This window comes from Juglans microcarpa x Juglans regia, chromosome 3D, assembly GCF_004785595.1.
Source record: "Juglans microcarpa x Juglans regia isolate MS1-56 chromosome 3D, Jm3101_v1.0, whole genome shotgun sequence".
NCBI classification, from domain to species: Eukaryota; Viridiplantae; Streptophyta; class Magnoliopsida; order Fagales; family Juglandaceae; genus Juglans; species Juglans microcarpa x Juglans regia.
This window is the reverse complement of record NC_054598.1, coordinates 34,313,187-34,333,358: the sequence shown is the minus strand read 5'-3', so window position 1 is coordinate 34,333,358 and position 20,172 is coordinate 34,313,187. Positions and strand designations below refer to the sequence as shown.

The 20,172-nt window shown below is 37.9% G+C and overlaps 2 protein-coding genes across 4 annotated transcripts; one reads left to right on the top strand and one right to left on the bottom strand.

Moving 5' to 3' along the window:
• The first annotated feature begins 300 nt into the window (after positions 1-300).
• LOC121256639 (E3 ubiquitin-protein ligase RING1-like) lies at positions 301-2,962 on the top strand. Of its 3 annotated transcripts, none has more exons than XM_041157481.1 (2): positions 301-1,572; positions 2,484-2,962. In XM_041157481.1, the coding sequence occupies exons 1-2, from the start codon at positions 561-563 to the stop codon at positions 2,492-2,494; spliced, it is 1,023 nt and encodes a 340-aa protein (XP_041013415.1). In that variant the 5' UTR covers positions 301-560; the 3' UTR covers positions 2,495-2,962. The 3 variants fall into 3 exon arrangements, with proteins under 3 accessions (XP_041013415.1, XP_041013414.1, XP_041013413.1); XM_041157480.1 differs by lacking the exon at positions 2,484-2,962 and adding an exon at positions 2,078-2,292; XM_041157479.1 differs by lacking the exon at positions 2,484-2,962 and adding an exon at positions 2,075-2,292.
• A 1,961-nt stretch (positions 2,963-4,923) lies between these two features.
• On the bottom strand, positions 4,924-18,406 carry LOC121256638 (proline--tRNA ligase-like). Its single transcript, XM_041157478.1, has 12 exons — positions 18,238-18,406; positions 17,459-17,518; positions 17,298-17,351; positions 17,123-17,183; positions 16,895-16,971; positions 16,224-16,273; positions 8,522-8,604; positions 7,347-7,417; positions 7,097-7,232; positions 5,666-5,808; positions 5,490-5,588; positions 4,924-5,217 (listed from the first exon to the last, which is right to left on the bottom strand). Exons 1-12 carry the CDS (start codon positions 18,274-18,276, stop codon positions 5,122-5,124), a joined length of 969 nt encoding a protein of 322 aa, XP_041013412.1. The 5' UTR covers positions 18,277-18,406; the 3' UTR covers positions 4,924-5,121.
• Positions 18,407-20,172: the final 1,766 nt, after the last annotated feature.

Genomic DNA, 20,172 nt, shown 5'->3' with positions numbered 1-20,172 from the left:
CATGAAGTTCTTTCTGTTTATAATGTTTCAATAGGATTCAAATTATATCATTGACTGATTCTTTTAGAGTATAGACAATATAGTTTAAGTTCCATTTCCATTGGGGCGTTACACAAAATATTAGAATATCCTTAATTATCACCAACTCAAATTGGCATTTTAACCTTAAAAGGGGAAAAAAAATAAAAATAAAAAAATCAATGGTCTCTTCCTTCCGCCAGGTAAGTTAGCCGTTACCGTTCCCCCCTGTATTAGAGCTCACAGAGACCTCAACACGCAAGAAAAACCTCCTTTGTATCAAACCTCACTCATCCTTTTCCTCCCCTACAACCAGCAGTACTGAGAAAGCAAACACTACAAAACCTTGCAAGAATTGCTTTCTGCAACCCTACTAAGCCATTCTTTTCTTCTTTTTGTTCCAATTGATCTTGATTGTATGTGTATCTGACGACTTGATTGATTTCTTCGATGTGCACGCATTCTTTCAGGAGCAAACGCACATCCCAGAAAGCCATAATCCTAAACCCAGCTGAACTTTCAATTTCACGACTGAGGTAGCTATGTCATTGAGCCCTCCTCGTGTCCGTAACAATGGCAGTCCGACGACCAACCCGCTCTACTGGTGCTACCATTGCCACCTTGGGGTCAGGATTGCCTCCACCAACCCGTCCGAGATCATTTGCCCACGTTGTGCCGGGCAGTTCGTCTGTGAGATTGACGTCGCCCGGCCAAGGCTCGTAGTCGATTTCACCGATTACGATCCCTCCCCCGAAGCACGTCTACTCGAGGCCCTCGCTCTCATGCTTGACCCGCCGATAAGGCTCTTCAGTAATACGGAAACTGAATCTCGACGCCGTCCTTGGTTCTGGCGGCGAAACCGTCGTTTAGTAGAAGATCGTCGGGACCCAGAAGCGGAAAGCATAACCAGTCCTCAAATTAGAAGGTGGCCGCGATTTGACGGGAGAGAGACTCCGGGCCGGGAACCTGGCATTCTAGGACGGCCTCGGACTTGGATTGTTGTTAGGCCTTTGGATCCTTCTGGCCCTTTCAGACCCATTCACCAACCGGAACTTCCAGTTGCTCTGGGAGTTGATCCTAGAAATCATCTTTTCGGGTCAGGCCGGCTAAACGAATTGATCGAGCAACTGACTCAAAACGATAGGCCAGGGCCTTCTCCGGCGCCCGAATCAGCAATTAACGCGATACCAACCGTGCAAATCACGAAGGATCATTTGATCAATGACTCAAACTGCCCTGTCTGCAAGGAGGAGTTCAAGGTTGGTGGGGAAGCAAGGGAATTGCCCTGCAAGCACATATACCACTCCGATTGCATTGTTCCTTGGCTGCAGCTTCACAATTCCTGTCCCGTTTGCCGGAACGAGCTGCCGGCGCCTGTTGAAGACAATATTAATGACCGAGAAAGTAGCATTGAGTCTGAGGATTCTCATGCAGAAGGGGGCAGGAGACGCTGGCGGCGGCGCTTGAGGTGGAGACAGTTGGCCAATTTCTGGCCTTTCAATGCGAGATACCGCCGTACAAACCAACATGGCAATGTCGATTCTTCTCGAAGGGGTGAGCATTAACTTTCTATAATAATTCCTTTTCCAGTACAGATCCATTAACATGCATAGGAGACTGAAGACCTATAGTATGTACGCCATGCTTATGAATGTTGAAAAAGCTCTTTGCTATCTGGATTCTGGACTCTGTATGATTGCGCACAATTTACGGTTCAAATATCTTTTCTCATCTCAAAATTATAGACTTCTCTTTTCAAAATTATACTTACACACGCGGTGTAAATGACAGTTTCCATTCAATTCCTTGGCAATCACTAACTTGGAAACAAACAAATGAGTAAAGGATTACCGCAACCAAATTGGTAGTAAGATCTTATAAGTAACAATATGAACCAATTACTTGATATAAACATGATTGGAATTTTTGTTTACGTATGCTTTCATAGATTGGATATATTTTAAGGATGGATTAAAATCCATCATATATACATATATATATATATATATATATATAATCTTTGTACTGAATTTGCTCTTGTGCCTTTGTTTCCCAGCAGTTAATTCACGGTGGAATTCTTGCTGCTCTATTCTTTAGCACTTAAAATTGTTGCTGCTAGTGCTGGAAGCAGTTTATATGGACTTTATTGTTAAACTGTTTTCTTTAGGAATGTAATAATTACCTTCTGAAAAAAAAAATTTATTTGTTAATTTAATAGAAGTTTACATTCCTATATATATACACATATATACATCAGTTACTATTCACCCCACACCTGATATAGTTTATTTATTTATTTTTATATTTATGCCAAACTCATCTGATTTCAATCTTCTCTCTCCTCAAACTCTTTCACTCTCTTCGACCCCTCTCTCTCTCTCTCTCTCCTCAAGCTCTCTCTCATCAAACCCCCCATCTCTTTCATCAAGCTCTCTCACCTAGTCCTCTCTCTCTCTCTCTCTCAGTTTTGGGTTGATTTGATTTTCACCAAAGCCAGTGCTGTTTCAGTGGATGACTTTGTGCACGGGGAGATGAAGCACGAGCACAAGGAGATAAAAATTCACAGAGGGGAGGAGAGGAGTCTTCGGGTGAGAGAGATGATTTGGGAGGCAAAATCGGTTTTATTTTTTTATTTGTTAGTGAACTGGAATGCCACGTAGGATGTATGGTGTAAAACATTTCAACCGACTGATGAGCAAATTTTCTCATATAAATATATATATTTCCTTAATTTTATAACCTATTTTCGATCTCTGTTCTTGACCTTTGTGTCCCATTGTTAATGTTGAAAATGATATCTATTAGATAAATGATTTGTACAAATCCTAAATAGACAAATCTCGTATAAGCGCTCGTAAAAAAGTGAATCTCACCTTAAAGTGTAAAAAAAATTATTATTTATTAGTGTGATCTTTTTTTTATAAAAAAGTTCGTATGTAACTTATCTATTTGAGAGTTGTACATAACTTTACACTTCGAGCTAATTATTTGTTCAAGATCAGCCTGTTTAGATTCATTCCACACGTAAAAAGTACCTTTGGATTCTTAAAAAACATTTTGTAATGATCTGAGAACGTACTCCTTCTATTCACTCTTTGATTCAAAGAATGTAAGGAATGACAAAGATCCATTTCAGCCTGCAAAGCCAACTTTTGATTCTGCACCTACTGCTTGCATCGGTAACAAACACAGAATTCTTTGCGTTTAACATCACTATTAGCTTTCATGCATGGATAATCTTATATCTTAGCATCTTTAATCTCATTTAAATAGTAGTTATTCAAAATGAGACGTGTTTGATCTACACAAAAACATAAAAGCTGTTTACCAACTGATCATGTGTCTTAGCCTCTGTTTGGCAACACAACCGTTCTCCTAGTGTTTTAAGATAATCTTAGATATTTCATTCCCAATCATCACTCTTGCACAACACTTTTCAAGTTCAAGTTTTCGACTTTTTCATCTAATTATTACTTAATTATTACAACTTTTCCAAACTCCAAAACAAAACACAAGAAAAAACAAAATTTTCAAATTTTAAAACAAAAATAATATTCAAATAATTTTTTAAATTTATAATATTTTTATTCAATTTTATCTCTTCTTTCACAAAACTCAATAAAATATCTTAACTTATTTTACTACTATTCACATATATACTGAGATATTCTAAATATCCAAACGAGACTTATGTGATTTGTCAATATACTTTGTAATAAAAAGAGCGATACAACCTTATAGATCATATTAAGTCAAGTAAGTTTTGTAGCATTTGGATTGGGAATTTCAAAGAAATGGGAAGTCGATCTGTAGCATTTGGTGGGTTGCCAATTTCTATTGCTGTGTAGGTGTATGACTAATCTACGTTCAGCAGATGAAAATTAATGTACATCTAAGCGGCATGCTGTATTTTTAGTTTGGACAAGTTAATATTAATTATTGAAAATAAAAATTTATGTAATCTTTCAAATAATCATTAGTCAACTTGACAACATTCATGGAAATAGAAGTAGTCCACAAATAACTCAACTCATACAGGGAGATCTCTCCATCGCTCAATTTACCGCGAGAAGTTGTGAGTACTGGGTGGAGATCTCTACCCTAGTGCTGGTGCCCCGTAGTGGGGGAAAATTTTCCGAACCTTGCCATGCATTAGACTGAAGATTTCCCCCACCTCTAATACAAAAACACTCACAACGATTTTAAGAAACTACAATTTTTTCAAGTGGGATGAGACATAAGTCCCACTTGAAATTCCCACAAGTGGGATGAGACACAAAATTCTCATCTCGTCTCATCTTATCATTATAACTTTTTTAAATTCTCACACAAATTATAATAAACAATTCAACTTTTTCAAATATCAAAACAATAATAATATTAAAAAATAATATTTTAAAATTTCATCTAAAACTAAAAATTCTCATCTCACTATCCAAACCTACAGTTCTTACCCACTGAAGCTGGTAGAGAGAGAGAGAGAGAGAGAGAGAGAGAGAGAGAGAGTATTCTTTTAGCCAAGAAAATATGATAATAGTAAGCACTAATTTGGTTCCCCTTTCCCTTTCGGATTGTGTTTAGCTGGGTTTCAATCCCCTCATTTTATAACTTGGATCATATATCCGATAAAACTGCCTGACCTAGAAAATGAAAAAACATACCAATGTCACACTGATTTATAAGGTAAAATTTGATGCCAATAGCATACTGATTTATTCATTCATCAAGAATCCATACTTCATTATGACCAGCTACATAAAATTAGAAGCACCATAACTAATCAAAAGGTAATTAACTCTCAAAACGCACTTAATTTCTGCATGCTACTGTCGTGGAATCCATCAAGGGAGCCAAGGTCATGACATGGATCATCCATTTATCACCATGAAAACAGATCAAGGAATATAAAATCCAAAACATCCAAAGCAAGTTGGACAGATATCAATAATCATGGATAGCAATCAGTTGGGCGAGTACATTTTCTATCAAATGTATAAATGAATGTAAAGCAATTAACATTTTGGCAAGGAAAGTTGAACAGCTTAATTCCTTGCTCACCTTTACTCCCCTTGCATTTCTTTTTTTTTTTTTTTTTTTCGAAGTTCACAAACACCTGAACTGATTTTGAGAACCAGTGTTCTGGAACATCATGCGAGCAACACCAAACCCTTCTGTGTATGCTGCGTTCAGGTATGACCTCTGCAATAATGATAATCATGAACATAGTAGAACCATAACATTACATGAAAAAGCTTTCCACAATCACGATCAATAATAATGCAAGGAACCGATGCCTCAACATGCAAGCCATGTATTCTATAAAATTGCCATGACCAATTGCTGCTTTTCAAACTAAGGATAAATAATAAATGTTTGAAAAAGAGAAAGGTGTCATGACTGACTCTTCCTTTTCAGAAAAAAAATAAATGTTTGAAAAGGTAAAAATACAACTGCTGTATCCAAATACTTACAGTATCTGCCTTCAACTCAGCACTAAGACGTACTCTGATACAATTTGATACAACAGCTCCTAGCCGCTCTCCATGTTGCTTAATAGTGTCCTCAGTTATCTGTATGATTTGATTTCTTTAGCATAATCCAGAAGAGTCTCTCTGCGGAAAAAAAGAACAGGAAAAAAAATACTTACCTCTGAAAGTAATAGTGCTGATGTTTTATCCAGTATCTCTTCCACATATTGCCCAACATCTTTAAACGAGTTGGATGGTTGCACGCTACCAACAGGTTTGTCCTTTACATTTTTCACATTTCTGGATGGCTCAGCACCTTTTGCTGCATAAAAAATAATTAGTATATTAGGTTACAATGATTAAGAACAAAACATTCTGGGATGAAGTTCGGAACCTCCCACTCCCCCCCCTCCCCCCCCCCAAAAAAAAAAAGGAATTATATTCAACTCAATAATTATCAAAACTCCTAATAGATGAGTCTGATCTAAAAACGAACATAAATGGGGAGCTTCAAGGAAGTTGCATGGTGCATTGATTCACTTGCATAGGTTGCATGTGCCACTGTTAAGTTGCATATGGCATGCATTTGGCGCACAGGTCTAGGTTAGACATCACATCCATCCATTTATGCTGCTTTGTGCAGAGATCACCATATTGGCATATTGATATGAACATCCTATATCAGGAAAGACAGTAGCTAGAATACCACAATCACTATTTGGGGACAAAAAAAAGAGAGAGAAACTAGGAAATGGCCTTTCCCTGGAATCAATCTGGTGACTGGCATGTCAGAAAACAATGGTCTAGCTGAATAGAACACACTTGAAAAAGCTTAAACCAATTTGAATTGTTGAAGATGATTACTCAACACCATGCGTATCAAACCATTTTAAGTATCAAAGATTATTAATGAGCAACACCTGGGAGGAAAATCTAAGATGAAGACTTTGTATACACCTGCCTCAAATGATACTTTTATCTGAGAATGCAATACCTCATGAATTTCCAATCTAACATTTTTTACTTTCTGATTGTTTGACTAAGATGCTTGCTTCCAGGCATAAATCAAGGGGCTTTGCGTAGACCCCTTTCTTATAATGCCGTATTGTATTCAAGTGGAATTGTCTCCCTATGCCCTTCATGGCCCAAAAAGAAAATTGCACACACCACACCAACGCAATTGTTCGCTCAGCACAGCAACATAAAACCGAGCAATAATATGGGGCCCCAGTGGTTCATACAATCCTTTCAGATGAGATAACATGTTTGAAAGAATAACCTGGCTGATATAGGAGAAGCAAGGGCAACTGCTAAAGAAGATTTTAGCAAATTCACGACGTCTAAAAACATTCAATGCAATCAAGACAATTAGCTCATTTTCAATTATGCAATTGCACACCATGTACAATGAATGCCACAAAAAACAATACAAGAAATGATCATTCTCCTAACTGCAACGTTTTGCATCTTCGCCATACAGATAGTCCTCCAAATTAGGGAAAATATGAAATACACAAGCATTCATATCTTTATCTTTGTTCAAGCACATGATTGGGTGGCAATATCATATTCTGGGGGAAAAAAGGTACCAGAAATTTCCATGGACTTACTATCTGAAACAGCATGATCTTTTGTAGGACCTTGAACTGAAGCTGCTTTTTCCAGGAGATCTGGCACAACCACAGAATCAGATGGAACAAGATCAGCTAGATCAGGAGGATTGTCTTTCCCTACAGGAGGATTAGCCTGAAAAAAATAAAACCCAAAAGAAAAAAAAAAAAAGAGAAGAAGATTAAATCACACAAAAAAATAAAGAATTATTTGTTGAACCTACATTAAAAAAAAAAAATCCCAAATCACCTCCAGGTCAACATACGAGGAGTTTCTGCCAATTGATCTTAGAAATTTGTCGAGCTCACAGACATTAAGAGCTGTAAGTAGGAAACCAAGTGTCAGGGGGCTAAATAAAAAACAAAATGCATGTATCTTTACCAATAAATTCATTTACTGGTGCAGCCTCCCATGTACACAAATGTTGTGAAGTAAGCAGCAGGTAACAGTTGAAAATGAACTCAAAAGTCTGAGTAATGCTACCCCTCACAGAAGGTTTTTATGGAGCTCACATACAAAACACAAGGGGTTGACTTCCCATAATTTGCCGTAGATAAATAGCTGCCATTATGCATGTACATATGAATTTCTGTTGCTGTAGCATTTTCTTCAATCTGTGATGAAACTAAATAAAAAAAAAATTCCCCTAAAATATATGCTCGTTCCCTGAAATAACCCCGATTTCAGTTCTATCTATAAAAGAATTTCCATCCAAGTTACTCCTATGTTTTCTTCAAATGAGTCAATTTAGTTTCTTGACACAACAAAGTCATGTTATGCAACATAAAAGGCTGACGTGCATCTTTTTTTTTTTTAATCTTGTATGACCCAAGAAAAGTTCAAACTACATTTTTGAGGTTTATACTCCAAAAGAACTAGGCAAGATTACCATGGAGTTTCTTGGGATCATGGAATGACGGGGCAGTACTTGTCACATAACAAACTTCATATATTGTCCACTATTATTGGTTAAATGTTTATGATGATGTTATACCATAAAGGAGGTACAATGGAGGTGATGAGATTCTTTGTCGAAATTTATTAGATTTGTGGCGGGTGTTGGTTCTATGTTAGGCTTTTGAAACAATGTGTGTTGTGGGGATCAACCTTGGAAGATATCTTACCCGAAGTCGTATAGTATTGCTAATTGTAAGCATGTATGCGTGGCAGAGACTATGCAAATCCAAAACTGAAGTATTCAGTGGGATACACTTTTTACTAGACCCGTGCAAGAAGAGCCCCCTTTTTCTTTTTATAAGTAGAATCTCCTCTCTTTTTTTGCCTATACCCTCAAAACGCTTTTGCAAGATACATGTTAAACAACATAGCACACTAAATAACCACGATGAGAGTGGTTTTGAAATTATATCTGAAGAAAAGAATGACCAGAGATTTTCTGCTTCTACAAACCCCTTCTAACTTACATATTGTCATGTCATTTGACAGTGGGTGGAATAAACAGTGCTCCTTGTCTTTAAAACCTTGATCCAACAACAGGGAGACATGTCTTCACAGTGCAAAGACAGAAGATAAGATGAAACTGAGCATATACAGATAAATATTGCAAATAAAGGACCACAGGGATAGATAGAGAGAGAAGGAAGTTAAAAGTTACATGATATCTGTGGGAATTTTTCTTAGTTCAGGTTTAATGCACATGAAAGTCTATGGCACAGAAAGATTACAAACAAATTACCCTTAACCCTAACTAAAGAATAAAAACTGACTGACAAGACAATTCTACAGTACCAAAACCAATTCAACAATGACAATAAATGAAACCAAAAAGGGAACCTTTTCTTATAAGAATTTCGATCATTCTTTTCCCTCCAGGTACACCAATGAGACATATAGGAACCATTTTTCACATTGCTGAGATTTGTGGACTACCGCCTAATCCTCTCGATAAGTTAAGAAGGTCCACTATGCTTATAGACATAATCCAAGTCACGCCAATGTGTCTTTTCTCATATTGTTCATGGTAATAATCTTCCCAAGATATGTTTTTTTGATAAGTTTCCCAACATGTCTTTTTTTTATGAATAGAAATTTTATTGAGACAAGTAACAAGGCAAAACCAAGTACACAGGAAGTATACAAAAACTGAACCTATTACATGTCAGGAACTAGAAAAAGAAACAAGAAAATCATACACTTTTTTTTTGATAAGTAAAATAAGACTTTATTAAATCACCAAAGTAACACGATACAAAGAAAATGCCCTGTTTATGTAGGCATGTTAGAAACTAGGAATTCATGAAGGTCCATGCCATTTAAGTCTACAGCAATGGCCCAAGTACAAAGAGTTCTATAAAATAACAATATTAGCTCCTCCACAGATCTCTCTGTCTTCAAAAGTCCTCTCATTTCGTTCCTGCCATAGACACCACATAATACAGATAGAGGTCATCTTCCACACTGCTTTAATCTGTCTCACCCCACGGATAGAATTCCAGCAAGCCAATACATCCAAAACTGTTTCCGGCATCACCCACGCCATATCCATCCTTTTAAACACCGCGTCCCAAATAGCCTTAGCTATCTCACAGTGTAAAAGTAAATGATTTACCGACTCACCCCCGCTTTTACACATACAACACCAATCTGCAATAATTATCCTCCTTTTCGTTAGATTATCCGTAGTGAGGATCTTACCCAAAGACGCTGTCCACACAAAGAAAGAGGCTTTGGGAGGAGCCTTATGACGCCAAAGCTTTCTCCAAGGAAACTGTATCTCTGGCTCTTGTGTGAGAACCTTATAGAAAGAGCGAGCTGAGAATACCCCTTTCCCTGCAGGATGCCACCACAACTCATCTTCCTGCTGAATGTTCGGTCGAACAGAATATAAGAGGCTATAAAATTCTACAAAACTTTCCATCTCCCAATCCTGTGCCGCCTGGTTGAAACTGATGTTCCAGTGAATGTTTCTACCTGAGACTGAGACTTCCATAACCTCCGCCACTGTGGCATCTTTGTTACTTGCAATCAAGAAAAGAGACGGAAACAAATCTAGTAAAACACTGGTACTACACCATGCATCCTTCCAAAATCTGATCTTGACACCTGTCCCCAAGTGCAATCTAGTGTATCGCTGGAAAACCTCCCATCCTCTTCTAATGTATTTCCATAACCCCTTACCCGCTGTTCTTCTAACTTCTCTGGTACACCACCCCTCCCCTAGATCACCATATTTGCTTTCAATCACAGTCTTCCATAAGGCCTCTGGTTCCTTGGTATATCTCCACAACCATTTGCCTAGTAAAGCCCGATTAAAAACTCTCAAATTTCTGACACCCAAACCGCCATTGGGGATAGGCCGACATACCATCTCCCACTTAACTAAGTGGAATTTAAACTCACTGTATCCCATCTCATACGAGACTTCGGTGCTATACCCAACGGCAATCCCAAGTAAGTCATAGGTAAAGACGCAATTTTACACCCCAGAATGCCCGTCAAATCCCTTATATCTTGAACTTCTCCAATCGGTACCAACTCGGATTTATCATAATTCACTTTCAAGCCAGATACTGCTTCAAAACACAGCAGCAATGCCTTCACCGCCCTCAATTGAGCATGATCAGCCTCACACATGATAAGCGTATCATCTGCAAACAACAGGTGAGAAACTGTTGTAATACCCCTACTCGGTGATCCAATCTGGAAACCACTGATGGAACCATTAGTCACTAAGGCTGAGATCATCCTACTCAATGCCTCCATAACAATGACAAAAAGTAAAGGAGATAATGGATCCCCTTGTCTCAAGCCACGAGAGCTTGGGAAGAAACCCTCTGGGCTACCATTAATCAACACCGAGAACCGTACCGTAGAAATACACCATCTGATCCATGACCTCCACCTCTCACCAAACCCACACCTACCCAGTAAATAAAGAAGGAAATCCCAATTAACATGATCGTATGCCTTTTCCATATCTAATTTGCACATAATCCCTGCTTTGCCCATCTTCAATCTACTGTCGAAGCATTCATTAGCAATAAGAGCCGCATCAAGGATCTGTCTACCCTTAACAAAAGCATTATGTGGTTTGGAAACAATCTTCCCCAATATCCCACTTAATCGATTTGCAAGCACTTTTGCAATGATCTTATAAGCACCATTCACTAAGCTTATAGGCCGAAAATCTGTGATCTCAATGGCCCCTACCTTTTTAGGGATTAGTGCAAGAAAAGTAGTGTTAAGATTTTTCTCAAACTTTCCTAACAAGAAAAACTCTTGAAATACCTTCAAAAGATCCGCTTTAATCACCTCCCAACACTCTTGGAAAAAACCCATAGAGAAACCATTCGGTCCGGGAGCCTTATCTTTTGCTATTTTTCTTACCACTTCAAATACCTCTTCCTCTTCAAAAGCCCTCTCCAATCTGGTGACATCCCCTGGTTCAATTGTGTCAAAAGCCAAACCATCTAACGTAGGCCCCCAACCCACCTCTTCCGTGAGAAGCTTTTTAAAGAAAACAACCACATGGTCTTGGATAACCTCTTCTTCTCTATTCTCAACCCCTTCAATTCTCAGCACTTCAATGTTATTATTTCTTCTATGTGAGTTTGCAATTCTATGGAAAAACTTCGTACTCCGGTCCCCTTCCTTCTACCAAAGAGCTCTTGATTTTTGGCACCATGAGATTTCTTCCTGTAAGATTAACCTCTCAAGATCAGCAACCAACAAAACTTTTTGTGCTTGTTCCTCTTCATTTAGTGACCTCCCTTCTTGTAGCCTTTCGAAATACTGAATTTCCATCAACTTGGAATTTTTGTTCTCCTCCACATTTCCAAAAGCTTGTTTATTCCACTCCTTTAGATCCTTTTTTAAGGCTTTCAGTTTGTTTGCAAAAATGAAACTGGATGTACCTTCAAATTGATACGAAGTCCACCATCTTTTAACCCTTTCCACAAAACCTTCTGACTTCAACCACATATTTTCAAACTTAAAATACCTTCTGCTGTTACGAACACCTCCACAATCCAGTAGAATAGGCCAATGATCCGAAGTTATACGACTCAAACGCTTTTGCCATACATCCGGAAAATGGCTTTCAAACTCAGGAGAAATCAAAAAACGATCCAAGCGGGACCACGTCTGATTATTTGACCAAGTAGCTGGACCCCCTGCTAATGGAAGATCTACCAAGTTTAAATCAAAGATAAACTCTGAGAACTCCAGGCTTGCTGGTCTCAATCTTCTACTTCCCAGACTTTCACTCTGGAACCGCACCACATTGAAATCCCCCCAAATACACCAAGGGAGGTCCCACCAACTTTGTACCCCTGCAAGTTCATCCCATAATATACTTCTATTGGCATCTAAGTTAGGCCCATACACTCTTGCAAATGCCCACAAAAAATCATCTGATACACTTTTAAAAGAACAAGCTACCATATATCTCCCTATGTACTCCTCCACTTTCTCTACTACCCGTCTATCCCATATTATCACTACTCCTCCCGAAGCCCCTGAAGAGGCCAAATATACCCAATCCACATAAATATTACTCCACAAACTCCGAATAATCCTCCTACTAATCAACTTCAGCTTTGTCTCTTGTAAACATACTATGTCCGCTTTCCATTCACGAAGTAGACGACGAATCCGAAGACGCTTCTCTACCTCGTTTAGACCCCAGACATTCCAAGATAAAATCTTAGGCTTCATTGGAGAACATTCAGCCCCTTCCCATTTGCCTTATTCCTACTAGAACTTGCTTCCGAGTTCATCGACCACATTAATCTTTTTAATTCCCGACTCTTCTTTGTGCTCCCCCTCTTTTCTTGATGATGGCCGGCTTCCATAGCAGTTAACAAGGCTATAAACTGCTCCTCATACCCAACACACTCAATTCCCACAACATGTTGAATTTCTTTAGCTTTATGTATAACCCAATCTGATGCTTGATCTGGAAAATAATAATTTAATGGGGTAGGATTCCCCATCTTATTATTCTGGTTCTGAAATTCACTTCCCATAGAAAAATCCTCCAAACCACATGGGATGAAAAGTTCATCTTCCACAGAATGCATGAAGTCATCCGAGTCTTCTTCAACCTCAGCCAACTTGAGGTCCTCTACTGGTCTCCCTGACCCTGCCGTTGGAATCAGAGACACCCCAGCCTCCCTCATCCACGAGCTCTGATTCTCCAGAGCCGAAGGAACCCTAGCTTCTACGCCTAACAGGGGATTTTGAGCACAAGACTCCGGCGAGACCACACCGGCGACCCCCACTACCTCCGTCGACGCCGTCTGTAGCCCCTCAACCTCTATCTGCGCCGTCTGTATGCTGTCCGGCACGAACCCGAGCCCGTGAAGTTCGATGGAATGTATCGGGCTAGAACTCGGTTTCGCGAGTTCTGTTAGCCCGGATCCAGACCCGTTTAATTGGGCCCTGGATAACGACCCGCCGGAATGGGCCTTAGGCTGTGGTCCGATACCATGGGCCTTAACATCAGACGGCCCAGCCCCAAAATGTTCTTGTGATTTAGCCCGGCGCCAAACGTTCCATCCTTTGTTGTATTTGCCCTTCTATTGAGCCTTCTTCCGAGTGAAACTCAGCCCATCATCCTTCAGCTTATCTGCTCCCGCCCTTTCCTTTAATGAACCGACAAATGCTACTATAGTAGCCATATCCTTCTGCAATGCGCGTAGCTGCCCTTGCATTTCCAACAACTTCCTTTGCATTTCCCATGACTGACACTCGACAGAGGCCCTGCCATGGGCATGGTTCACCGTACCATCACGTTGCCAACGTCCCTTACCTCTGTCCAAAACCTTCGCACCAGCCACCTTCTCCTTCGCAGCTCTCGGTATCGACGTCGCAAGGACCTCCTTATACGATCTCTCATAGTGTTTCAGTTTCCCTCTTCCATCACTCAGTTTGGCTCCTCCATGCAGACCACCTTCCTTGGTTTTTTCTTTCCCTTGCTCTACCAAAGCCTCCCTCATCTTCCTCCATCCCCAACCACTCTCACCTTCTGGAATACATAGCATATTTCTTCTTCCCCCTGACTATACTCTGATATTTCAACGTATCTTCCTTTCCTATTTTCACAACGTTGAGCAATAAAACTACAATACCCCTCATGTGTTGCCGAGTATACCTCCTTTTTTCTGCTCAAGCTCTCCTCTAACACCTTCCCAAGCCAATGAATAGAGGAAAAGCCCAGCAACACCGAGTTTTCTGTCTTCCAGCTTCTCTCAGTAATTCTCAGACCACCACCTCCACATAATGCTATAGTGAAGCACTTAGACTCAATAACTAGTTCTATAACACGACCCATCTAACTATCACCAATCAACCCACGTTGGTGAAGCAAAATGAATCAAGAACCAGACCAAGAATCAAGAACCAGACCAAGGAAAAAATGCATGTGTACGGAGAGAAAATTTTCTAGGAGAGAGAAAATAAAAAGAGCAAAACTTTGAAAATCATGGACACTAATTCCATTAAATACAAGTTTCCCAATATATGCAGTCATGCCGTCCAAGCAATATACACAACTCCTAGAGGTACCTTAGTCTTCCACATTCTATTATAAGGGAAAAAGTTGGTAATATGAGGGACAAAAACATTATAGAAAGAATGGACATTAGGCCCCATTTGGTTGCAAGACTCAGCTGAGATCAACTCAGTTTAGTCTAATTTTAAGTTGAGTCTAACATTCAAACACCCAACTCTCAAATTACTAAACTCATCTCAACTCAAAACCTCTTTACACGTGGGATCCACAACCTTTTTCAACTCAACACATCTTATATGTGGAACCCACAACCTTTTACAATTTTTCATAAATAATACTAAACTCATCTTAACATCCTACATCTAAACTCATTTTAGATGGACCCCACATAACTCACTCCACTCCCTACTATTCATAAAGAACTTAGCTTAGCTTGGCTCAATATCAAATGCAACCTAAACCTCCCTGTCTTGAATGGAGTCCAAAGCAGTTTGTCTTCACCTCTTATTCTCAAACTAGTGGAGTACAATAGATTAAAAAATCCAATAAAGTCCTCAACTTCCCAATCATGAGCCACAAATAAAACCAACATTTCACTGAGTGAGTCCATTATCTATCTCAAAAAGGTTCGCCACGAAGTGTCCTTCACCTGAGCCGCGGGTGTGTTCCTAGGTGACACTGGAGCATCTAAGAAGCCATTTAAACCAAGCAGGCTACAGTCCACTTGGATCTGCCACCAGCTAGCATCACTTCCGTCTTTATTCTTGTGCTTATGAGTGTCCTAATTGTGTCTCCTTTTCCACAATTTTGGTACGCTATGCCCTATTCTTATTTTAAAAAATGCAGCTCACATGTAATTTTTAATGAGTGGGCATTGTTATTATAAGATCGAGGTAAAATAACTAAAGGGGAAGACATTAATTTGCCAAAGGTCAGTAGATCTATTACAAGGCAGTGCAAGCAGTCTACTGTTATGTAGCATATCCAATTTCACTTTGGTACATTACTCAGCCTCTCAAAGCTAGAAATGTATCCTTCCATCCAGATCTACAATTACTCGCATCACTAGGAGATAAGAAGAAGATAGAAGCTTCTACAAAATTCACATGAAAACACTACTGTGGAAGAACAATGTCATTTGGGGCAGCCCGCGAATAAATTATGAAACCATTGAAATTACGATATTCACACGAGAATTTCTATCCTCAGAAGCATGTCTGTGCACACAATAGTATTGGTCTAGTGATAGTAAAAATGTTTGTTCTTTATTCTAATTATTGATTTCATTTTCTTGTAGTAATATACCTTGTTTACTTATCAAAAAAAAAAAATATTGATTTCATTAAAGAAATTTAAACACAGGAAGAGCACAAAAACTCTAAAAAAGAAGAGACCTTCCTACCAATAGTAGAAAGGTTCCCCATTAAGTCTTCAGAATTTCCCTTTGGTGGAGAATTTTTTTTAATAAAAAAATAACATTAATACAGACTTAAATGCACTGCCTCCAACAACGAAAAAAAAAATGGACAGAATATGAATCATTTTGTAAAAATGTAACTTCAAGGCATACGTAACAGTACTATGACATGTCTGAACAAAAACGTATACAGAAAGAAGTTCAATTTCCAGTGTGACTAACAATTACTTCATACCTTGCTGAATCATTAATAAGTGCAAACGGAGTAACGCAACCCAAAGGTACCTTCCAAAATAAAAAACACAAGCAATAAAATCAGGGAGCAGATAACAGTCAAATCAATGAGTGGTACTAAGTATTGAGCCAAATAAATCATATTCAAAATGTACACTTCAGATACACATAGCAGAGAGCATTTGAGTTAAATAATTAAATAATACTGATAAAAGAAAATGGTCATCCTTTGTAGTAATAGACATATATTAACCACTCTAGCCAAAAACAAACTAGCATGTGGTCAATCCATCAGGCTTGGATTTGTCGATCACAAAAAGGGACTGAATCTGCCATCAGACTAGGGCTCTACCTCCTTATAGCTCAATGAAAAGTTGAAAACTACTATGCACAAGATGTGAGAGAAAACTTTATTTGAAAGAGGAGAGAGCTTACGCATGCAGGACTGCATCTGGAAGGTTCCTCTAAAGAAAGAATTTATATATTTTCAAACATGAAGAGATATGAGCTAAATATGCTTCGCATGTAAGAAGTATTTGCAGAGGAATGGAACTATTAGCAAAAAGAAAAACTAACTTGAAAGGGAATGAGCAGCATAATGGTGCAATGTGTCATTGTAGGCACAAAACAGGGGGCATGTAGCAGAAACTGAACAGATAGTCTTATACCAACCTGAAGTATTTCACCCAATGCTTCTTCAGGAGCCATTCTCAAACCTCCTTTCCCCAAACCAAGCCTTTGAGATAGAACTGCTCAGTTTTGAAGAAACACGTAACTCCATCAATGCCCACAAAAATAGAAGCAATATAAGAGCAAGACCAATCCAATAGGAATTCAGAGATGGCAAGCATCTCTAGAAAATCTACTTGCCCGTATGCGATGAGGTGTAGATTTATATACCTTTCAGATCTACTTTAGTATCTGCCAGAGCGGAAACAACATAGAATCTATTTTTCTTGTCCTGTATATACAAACAAGTCCAGGTGTTGGGCCACAGACTACATCAACTGAGAGAAAAAGGCCCAAATTTAACACTTTGCAGCAGCAGTACTACTAAAGTCTAAAACTATCATACCTTCAAAAATAAGTTTTTACTCAGTCCACCACCAGTATTTCCAACATATTTTGCCTGCCAGAAAATACATATTCTTGATTCAGAAACCGTAAGTACATATGAAAGAGGAAGGAAAACAGCACGGTTTTTTTTATTCTGTTTTTTTATCAGTATCGTTTTACCTGAGCTTCAACCGTCATGACAACAGGATGTTCATACTGGGAGAACTCAATTTTAAGCTCCTAAAATAAACCAAACATATTAGTCTCTTGAAAGAAAAAAAAGACCAAATGATACAAATCCGTTGGCCCATTGGCATAATCCTGAACCGCATAGATTCGCATGAAACTAAATCCTATGCCTTGTAGGCTGGTGGATTTTCTAGCAAGCTGTAGAGGATTCCAAGGCAATCCTCAAGTGGCAGCAATATGGAAGACAGCCCCTATACCTATGTGTTGGAGCATTTGGGGGAGCGAAATGATAGAAGCTTTGAGGATCGCGAGAGGACAATGGATGAGCTTAAAGTTCTCTTCTGTAAAACCTCGGTCCTTGATTTTAATGGTCTAAATGTCCATAATTTTCTACTTTCGGTTATAATGGCCCCTATGAATAAAATTTTTTATTTCCTAATAAAAAATAATAATCACTTGTCACAGTTCCAATAAAACACTCCAGAATTCAGCCAAGTATCACAACATTCAAAAAAATCATTCTTCTTCAAACTCATATATTAAAATTTTCATTTAGTTAACAAACCGAAGCGAAAACTAGTTCATTCTGTTACAAGCGGAGGTTGCTCATTTACATAATAAAAAAAAATAGAGATCGAAAATCACCAATCGAACATGGAAATTGAATTCTGAGCCAACATGAAGAATACCCAGATCAAATTGAACTAGAAAGAAAAAGACTGAAATACAGAAAGAAAAAACCGAAATTGGGGGGCGGCTGCAAAAAGAACCTGTAAGCGAGCGAGCAACTGATCCTTGGAATAACCCATTGCTTAGTTCCGTCCTCTGGATGCCAATTGGCCAGCTTGGGAGAAGAAAAAAAAAAACAGTAGAAAAAAGGAACGGCGAATAATTTGCAGAATATAGGTTAGACTCAGAAACTGCGTAGAAGCCAAGTTCGTTTGGGTCCTTGGACTGGCTGCTTATACGACACCGTTGCATGGAGAAGTATGATTTTTCAAAGGGTTACAAGGGAAGAGTCCTGCTAAAACTTATACTCTTCACATCACTTAAAAATATGTAATTTTATTTTTTTATCTTCATATTTTATATTTCATTTCATATTCATGAAATATAAGGATAAAAGGAAAAAAATATTTATTTTTAAATAATATACAGGAACGTGAGACTTTTGTTTAGAATTTTTGAGATAGAAAAGGGTAATAAATAAATGAGTTTTTCTACTTATCATTCCCACACTCCACATACTATATACCATATATATTTTTTTTTTTTACATTTTTTTGGTTTTATTCTTCTTAAATTTATTAAATTTGTTAACTCATCATTTATATACCACATATTAAATAAGAAAAAAAATAAAAAAATAAAAAATAAAATATAATGTGTGATATATGGTACGTGTGAATAATGAATAGAATTTTCGTAAATAGATTATTCAAGTATTGCGCAGTTTTGTTCAAAAGAAAATTTTGTGCAGTTGTTTAGAAGAGATTTTTAACGGCTCATTTTTTTAAAAAGGAATTGTACCGGTTTTCCTCACTCTAAAATTGTACAAATTAATATTTATGTCGATATGAGTATAGGTACTTCTAAAATGCGGATGATGTGGTACCTTCTTCCTAAACATAATTAAAATTGATTATGTGAGCATAAACTTAATTAATATAACATCATATGGCAAAATGAGAACACCTTGTATTCGTACTTCAAAAGTATTTACTAATTAATCTTTGCTATACACGTGTTAACATTTAACTTTGATCATACATGGAATTATCCATTAATTATTAATTAAAGAGAAATTCTATTTGCAATTCCTACTTGAGGACTGTATGTGCAGACCCTTTATTAAATGAAAAAAAATATTATTTTAGAAAAGATATTTTTGTAATTTTAAAAAATTTTAAAGATAGAATTGTCTAGCCTTGCATTGCAGTCTCTAAATGAAAACTGTACGTAGTATTGCTCTTAATTAAATTTAAAATAACACATTTAAGCATCCATGGATAGTGACTCATCATCAACCTTTAACCTTTAACTCTATAAATTTTATATGTTCATCTTTTTATACATTCAAATTTTAATTTTATATGTTCGTAAAGGAGAAATGTATATCTTTTTTACCTTTTTTTCTCTAGAGGATCGGGAGGGTAAATCCCTAGTCGTCGTTTGCTTTTCCTCCTTATCTCTCTCTAATTTCTTTTCCAATCTTGTTTTTATTTTCTATTTACTCACGATTTTGGTTAGCCCTAAACAAAGCTCGTTTATAAGATCAATAGATGGCATAGAGACCTTAATTCCCTTATCAAACCTCATACTCTTACGTCATTTTATAATGCTTCTATCATTAATAATATTTGAATTTCCATTTCCATCATCCAGACTAAGAGACATTTCCTTGTCAAATGGTTGCCTCATCTTAGGGATCCCTTAAGCTCAACATTGATGGTGCTTCTAAAGGTAATCCTTGACCCACAAGTTGTGGGGGCATCCTTCAGTCTTATAATTGCTCCATTATTGCTGATTTCTCCTATTATGGTAGTGTGGGTACTAACATTTTTGTATAATTGTCAACTTTAAGGATCAAACTTACTTTGTGCTATTAGCTTAGCATTCGGGACCTCATTATGGAAGCATATTCTCTTCTTCTTGTGAATTGGTTTAATAATAATTCCTAACCCCCTTGGATTTATGCTGATATT

What these genes read in the sequence shown, in the direction of transcription:
- LOC121256639 (XM_041157479.1), top strand. Translation starts at nt 561, where the DNA reads ATGTCATTGAGCCCTCCTCGTGTCCGTAACAATGGCAGTCCGACGACC. An exon ending in TGTCGATTCTTCTCGAAGGG is followed by an intron (nt 1,573 to 2,074) that starts GTGAGCATTAAC and finishes TTTGTTTCCCAG; the next exon opens with CAGTTAATTCACGGTGGAAT.
- LOC121256638 (XM_041157478.1), bottom strand. Translation starts at nt 18,276, where the DNA reads ATGGGTTATTCCAAGGATCAGTTGCTCGCTCGCTTACAG. An exon ending in TCATGACGGTTGAAGCTCAG is followed by an intron (nt 17,352 to 17,458) that starts GTAAAACGATAC and finishes ATTTTCTGGCAG; the next exon opens with GCAAAATATGTTGGAAATAC. An exon ending in GTCAAATGACATGACAATAT is followed by an intron (nt 7,418 to 8,521) that starts GTAAGTTAGAAG and finishes TCCTACTTACAG; the next exon opens with CTCTTAATGTCTGTGAGCTC.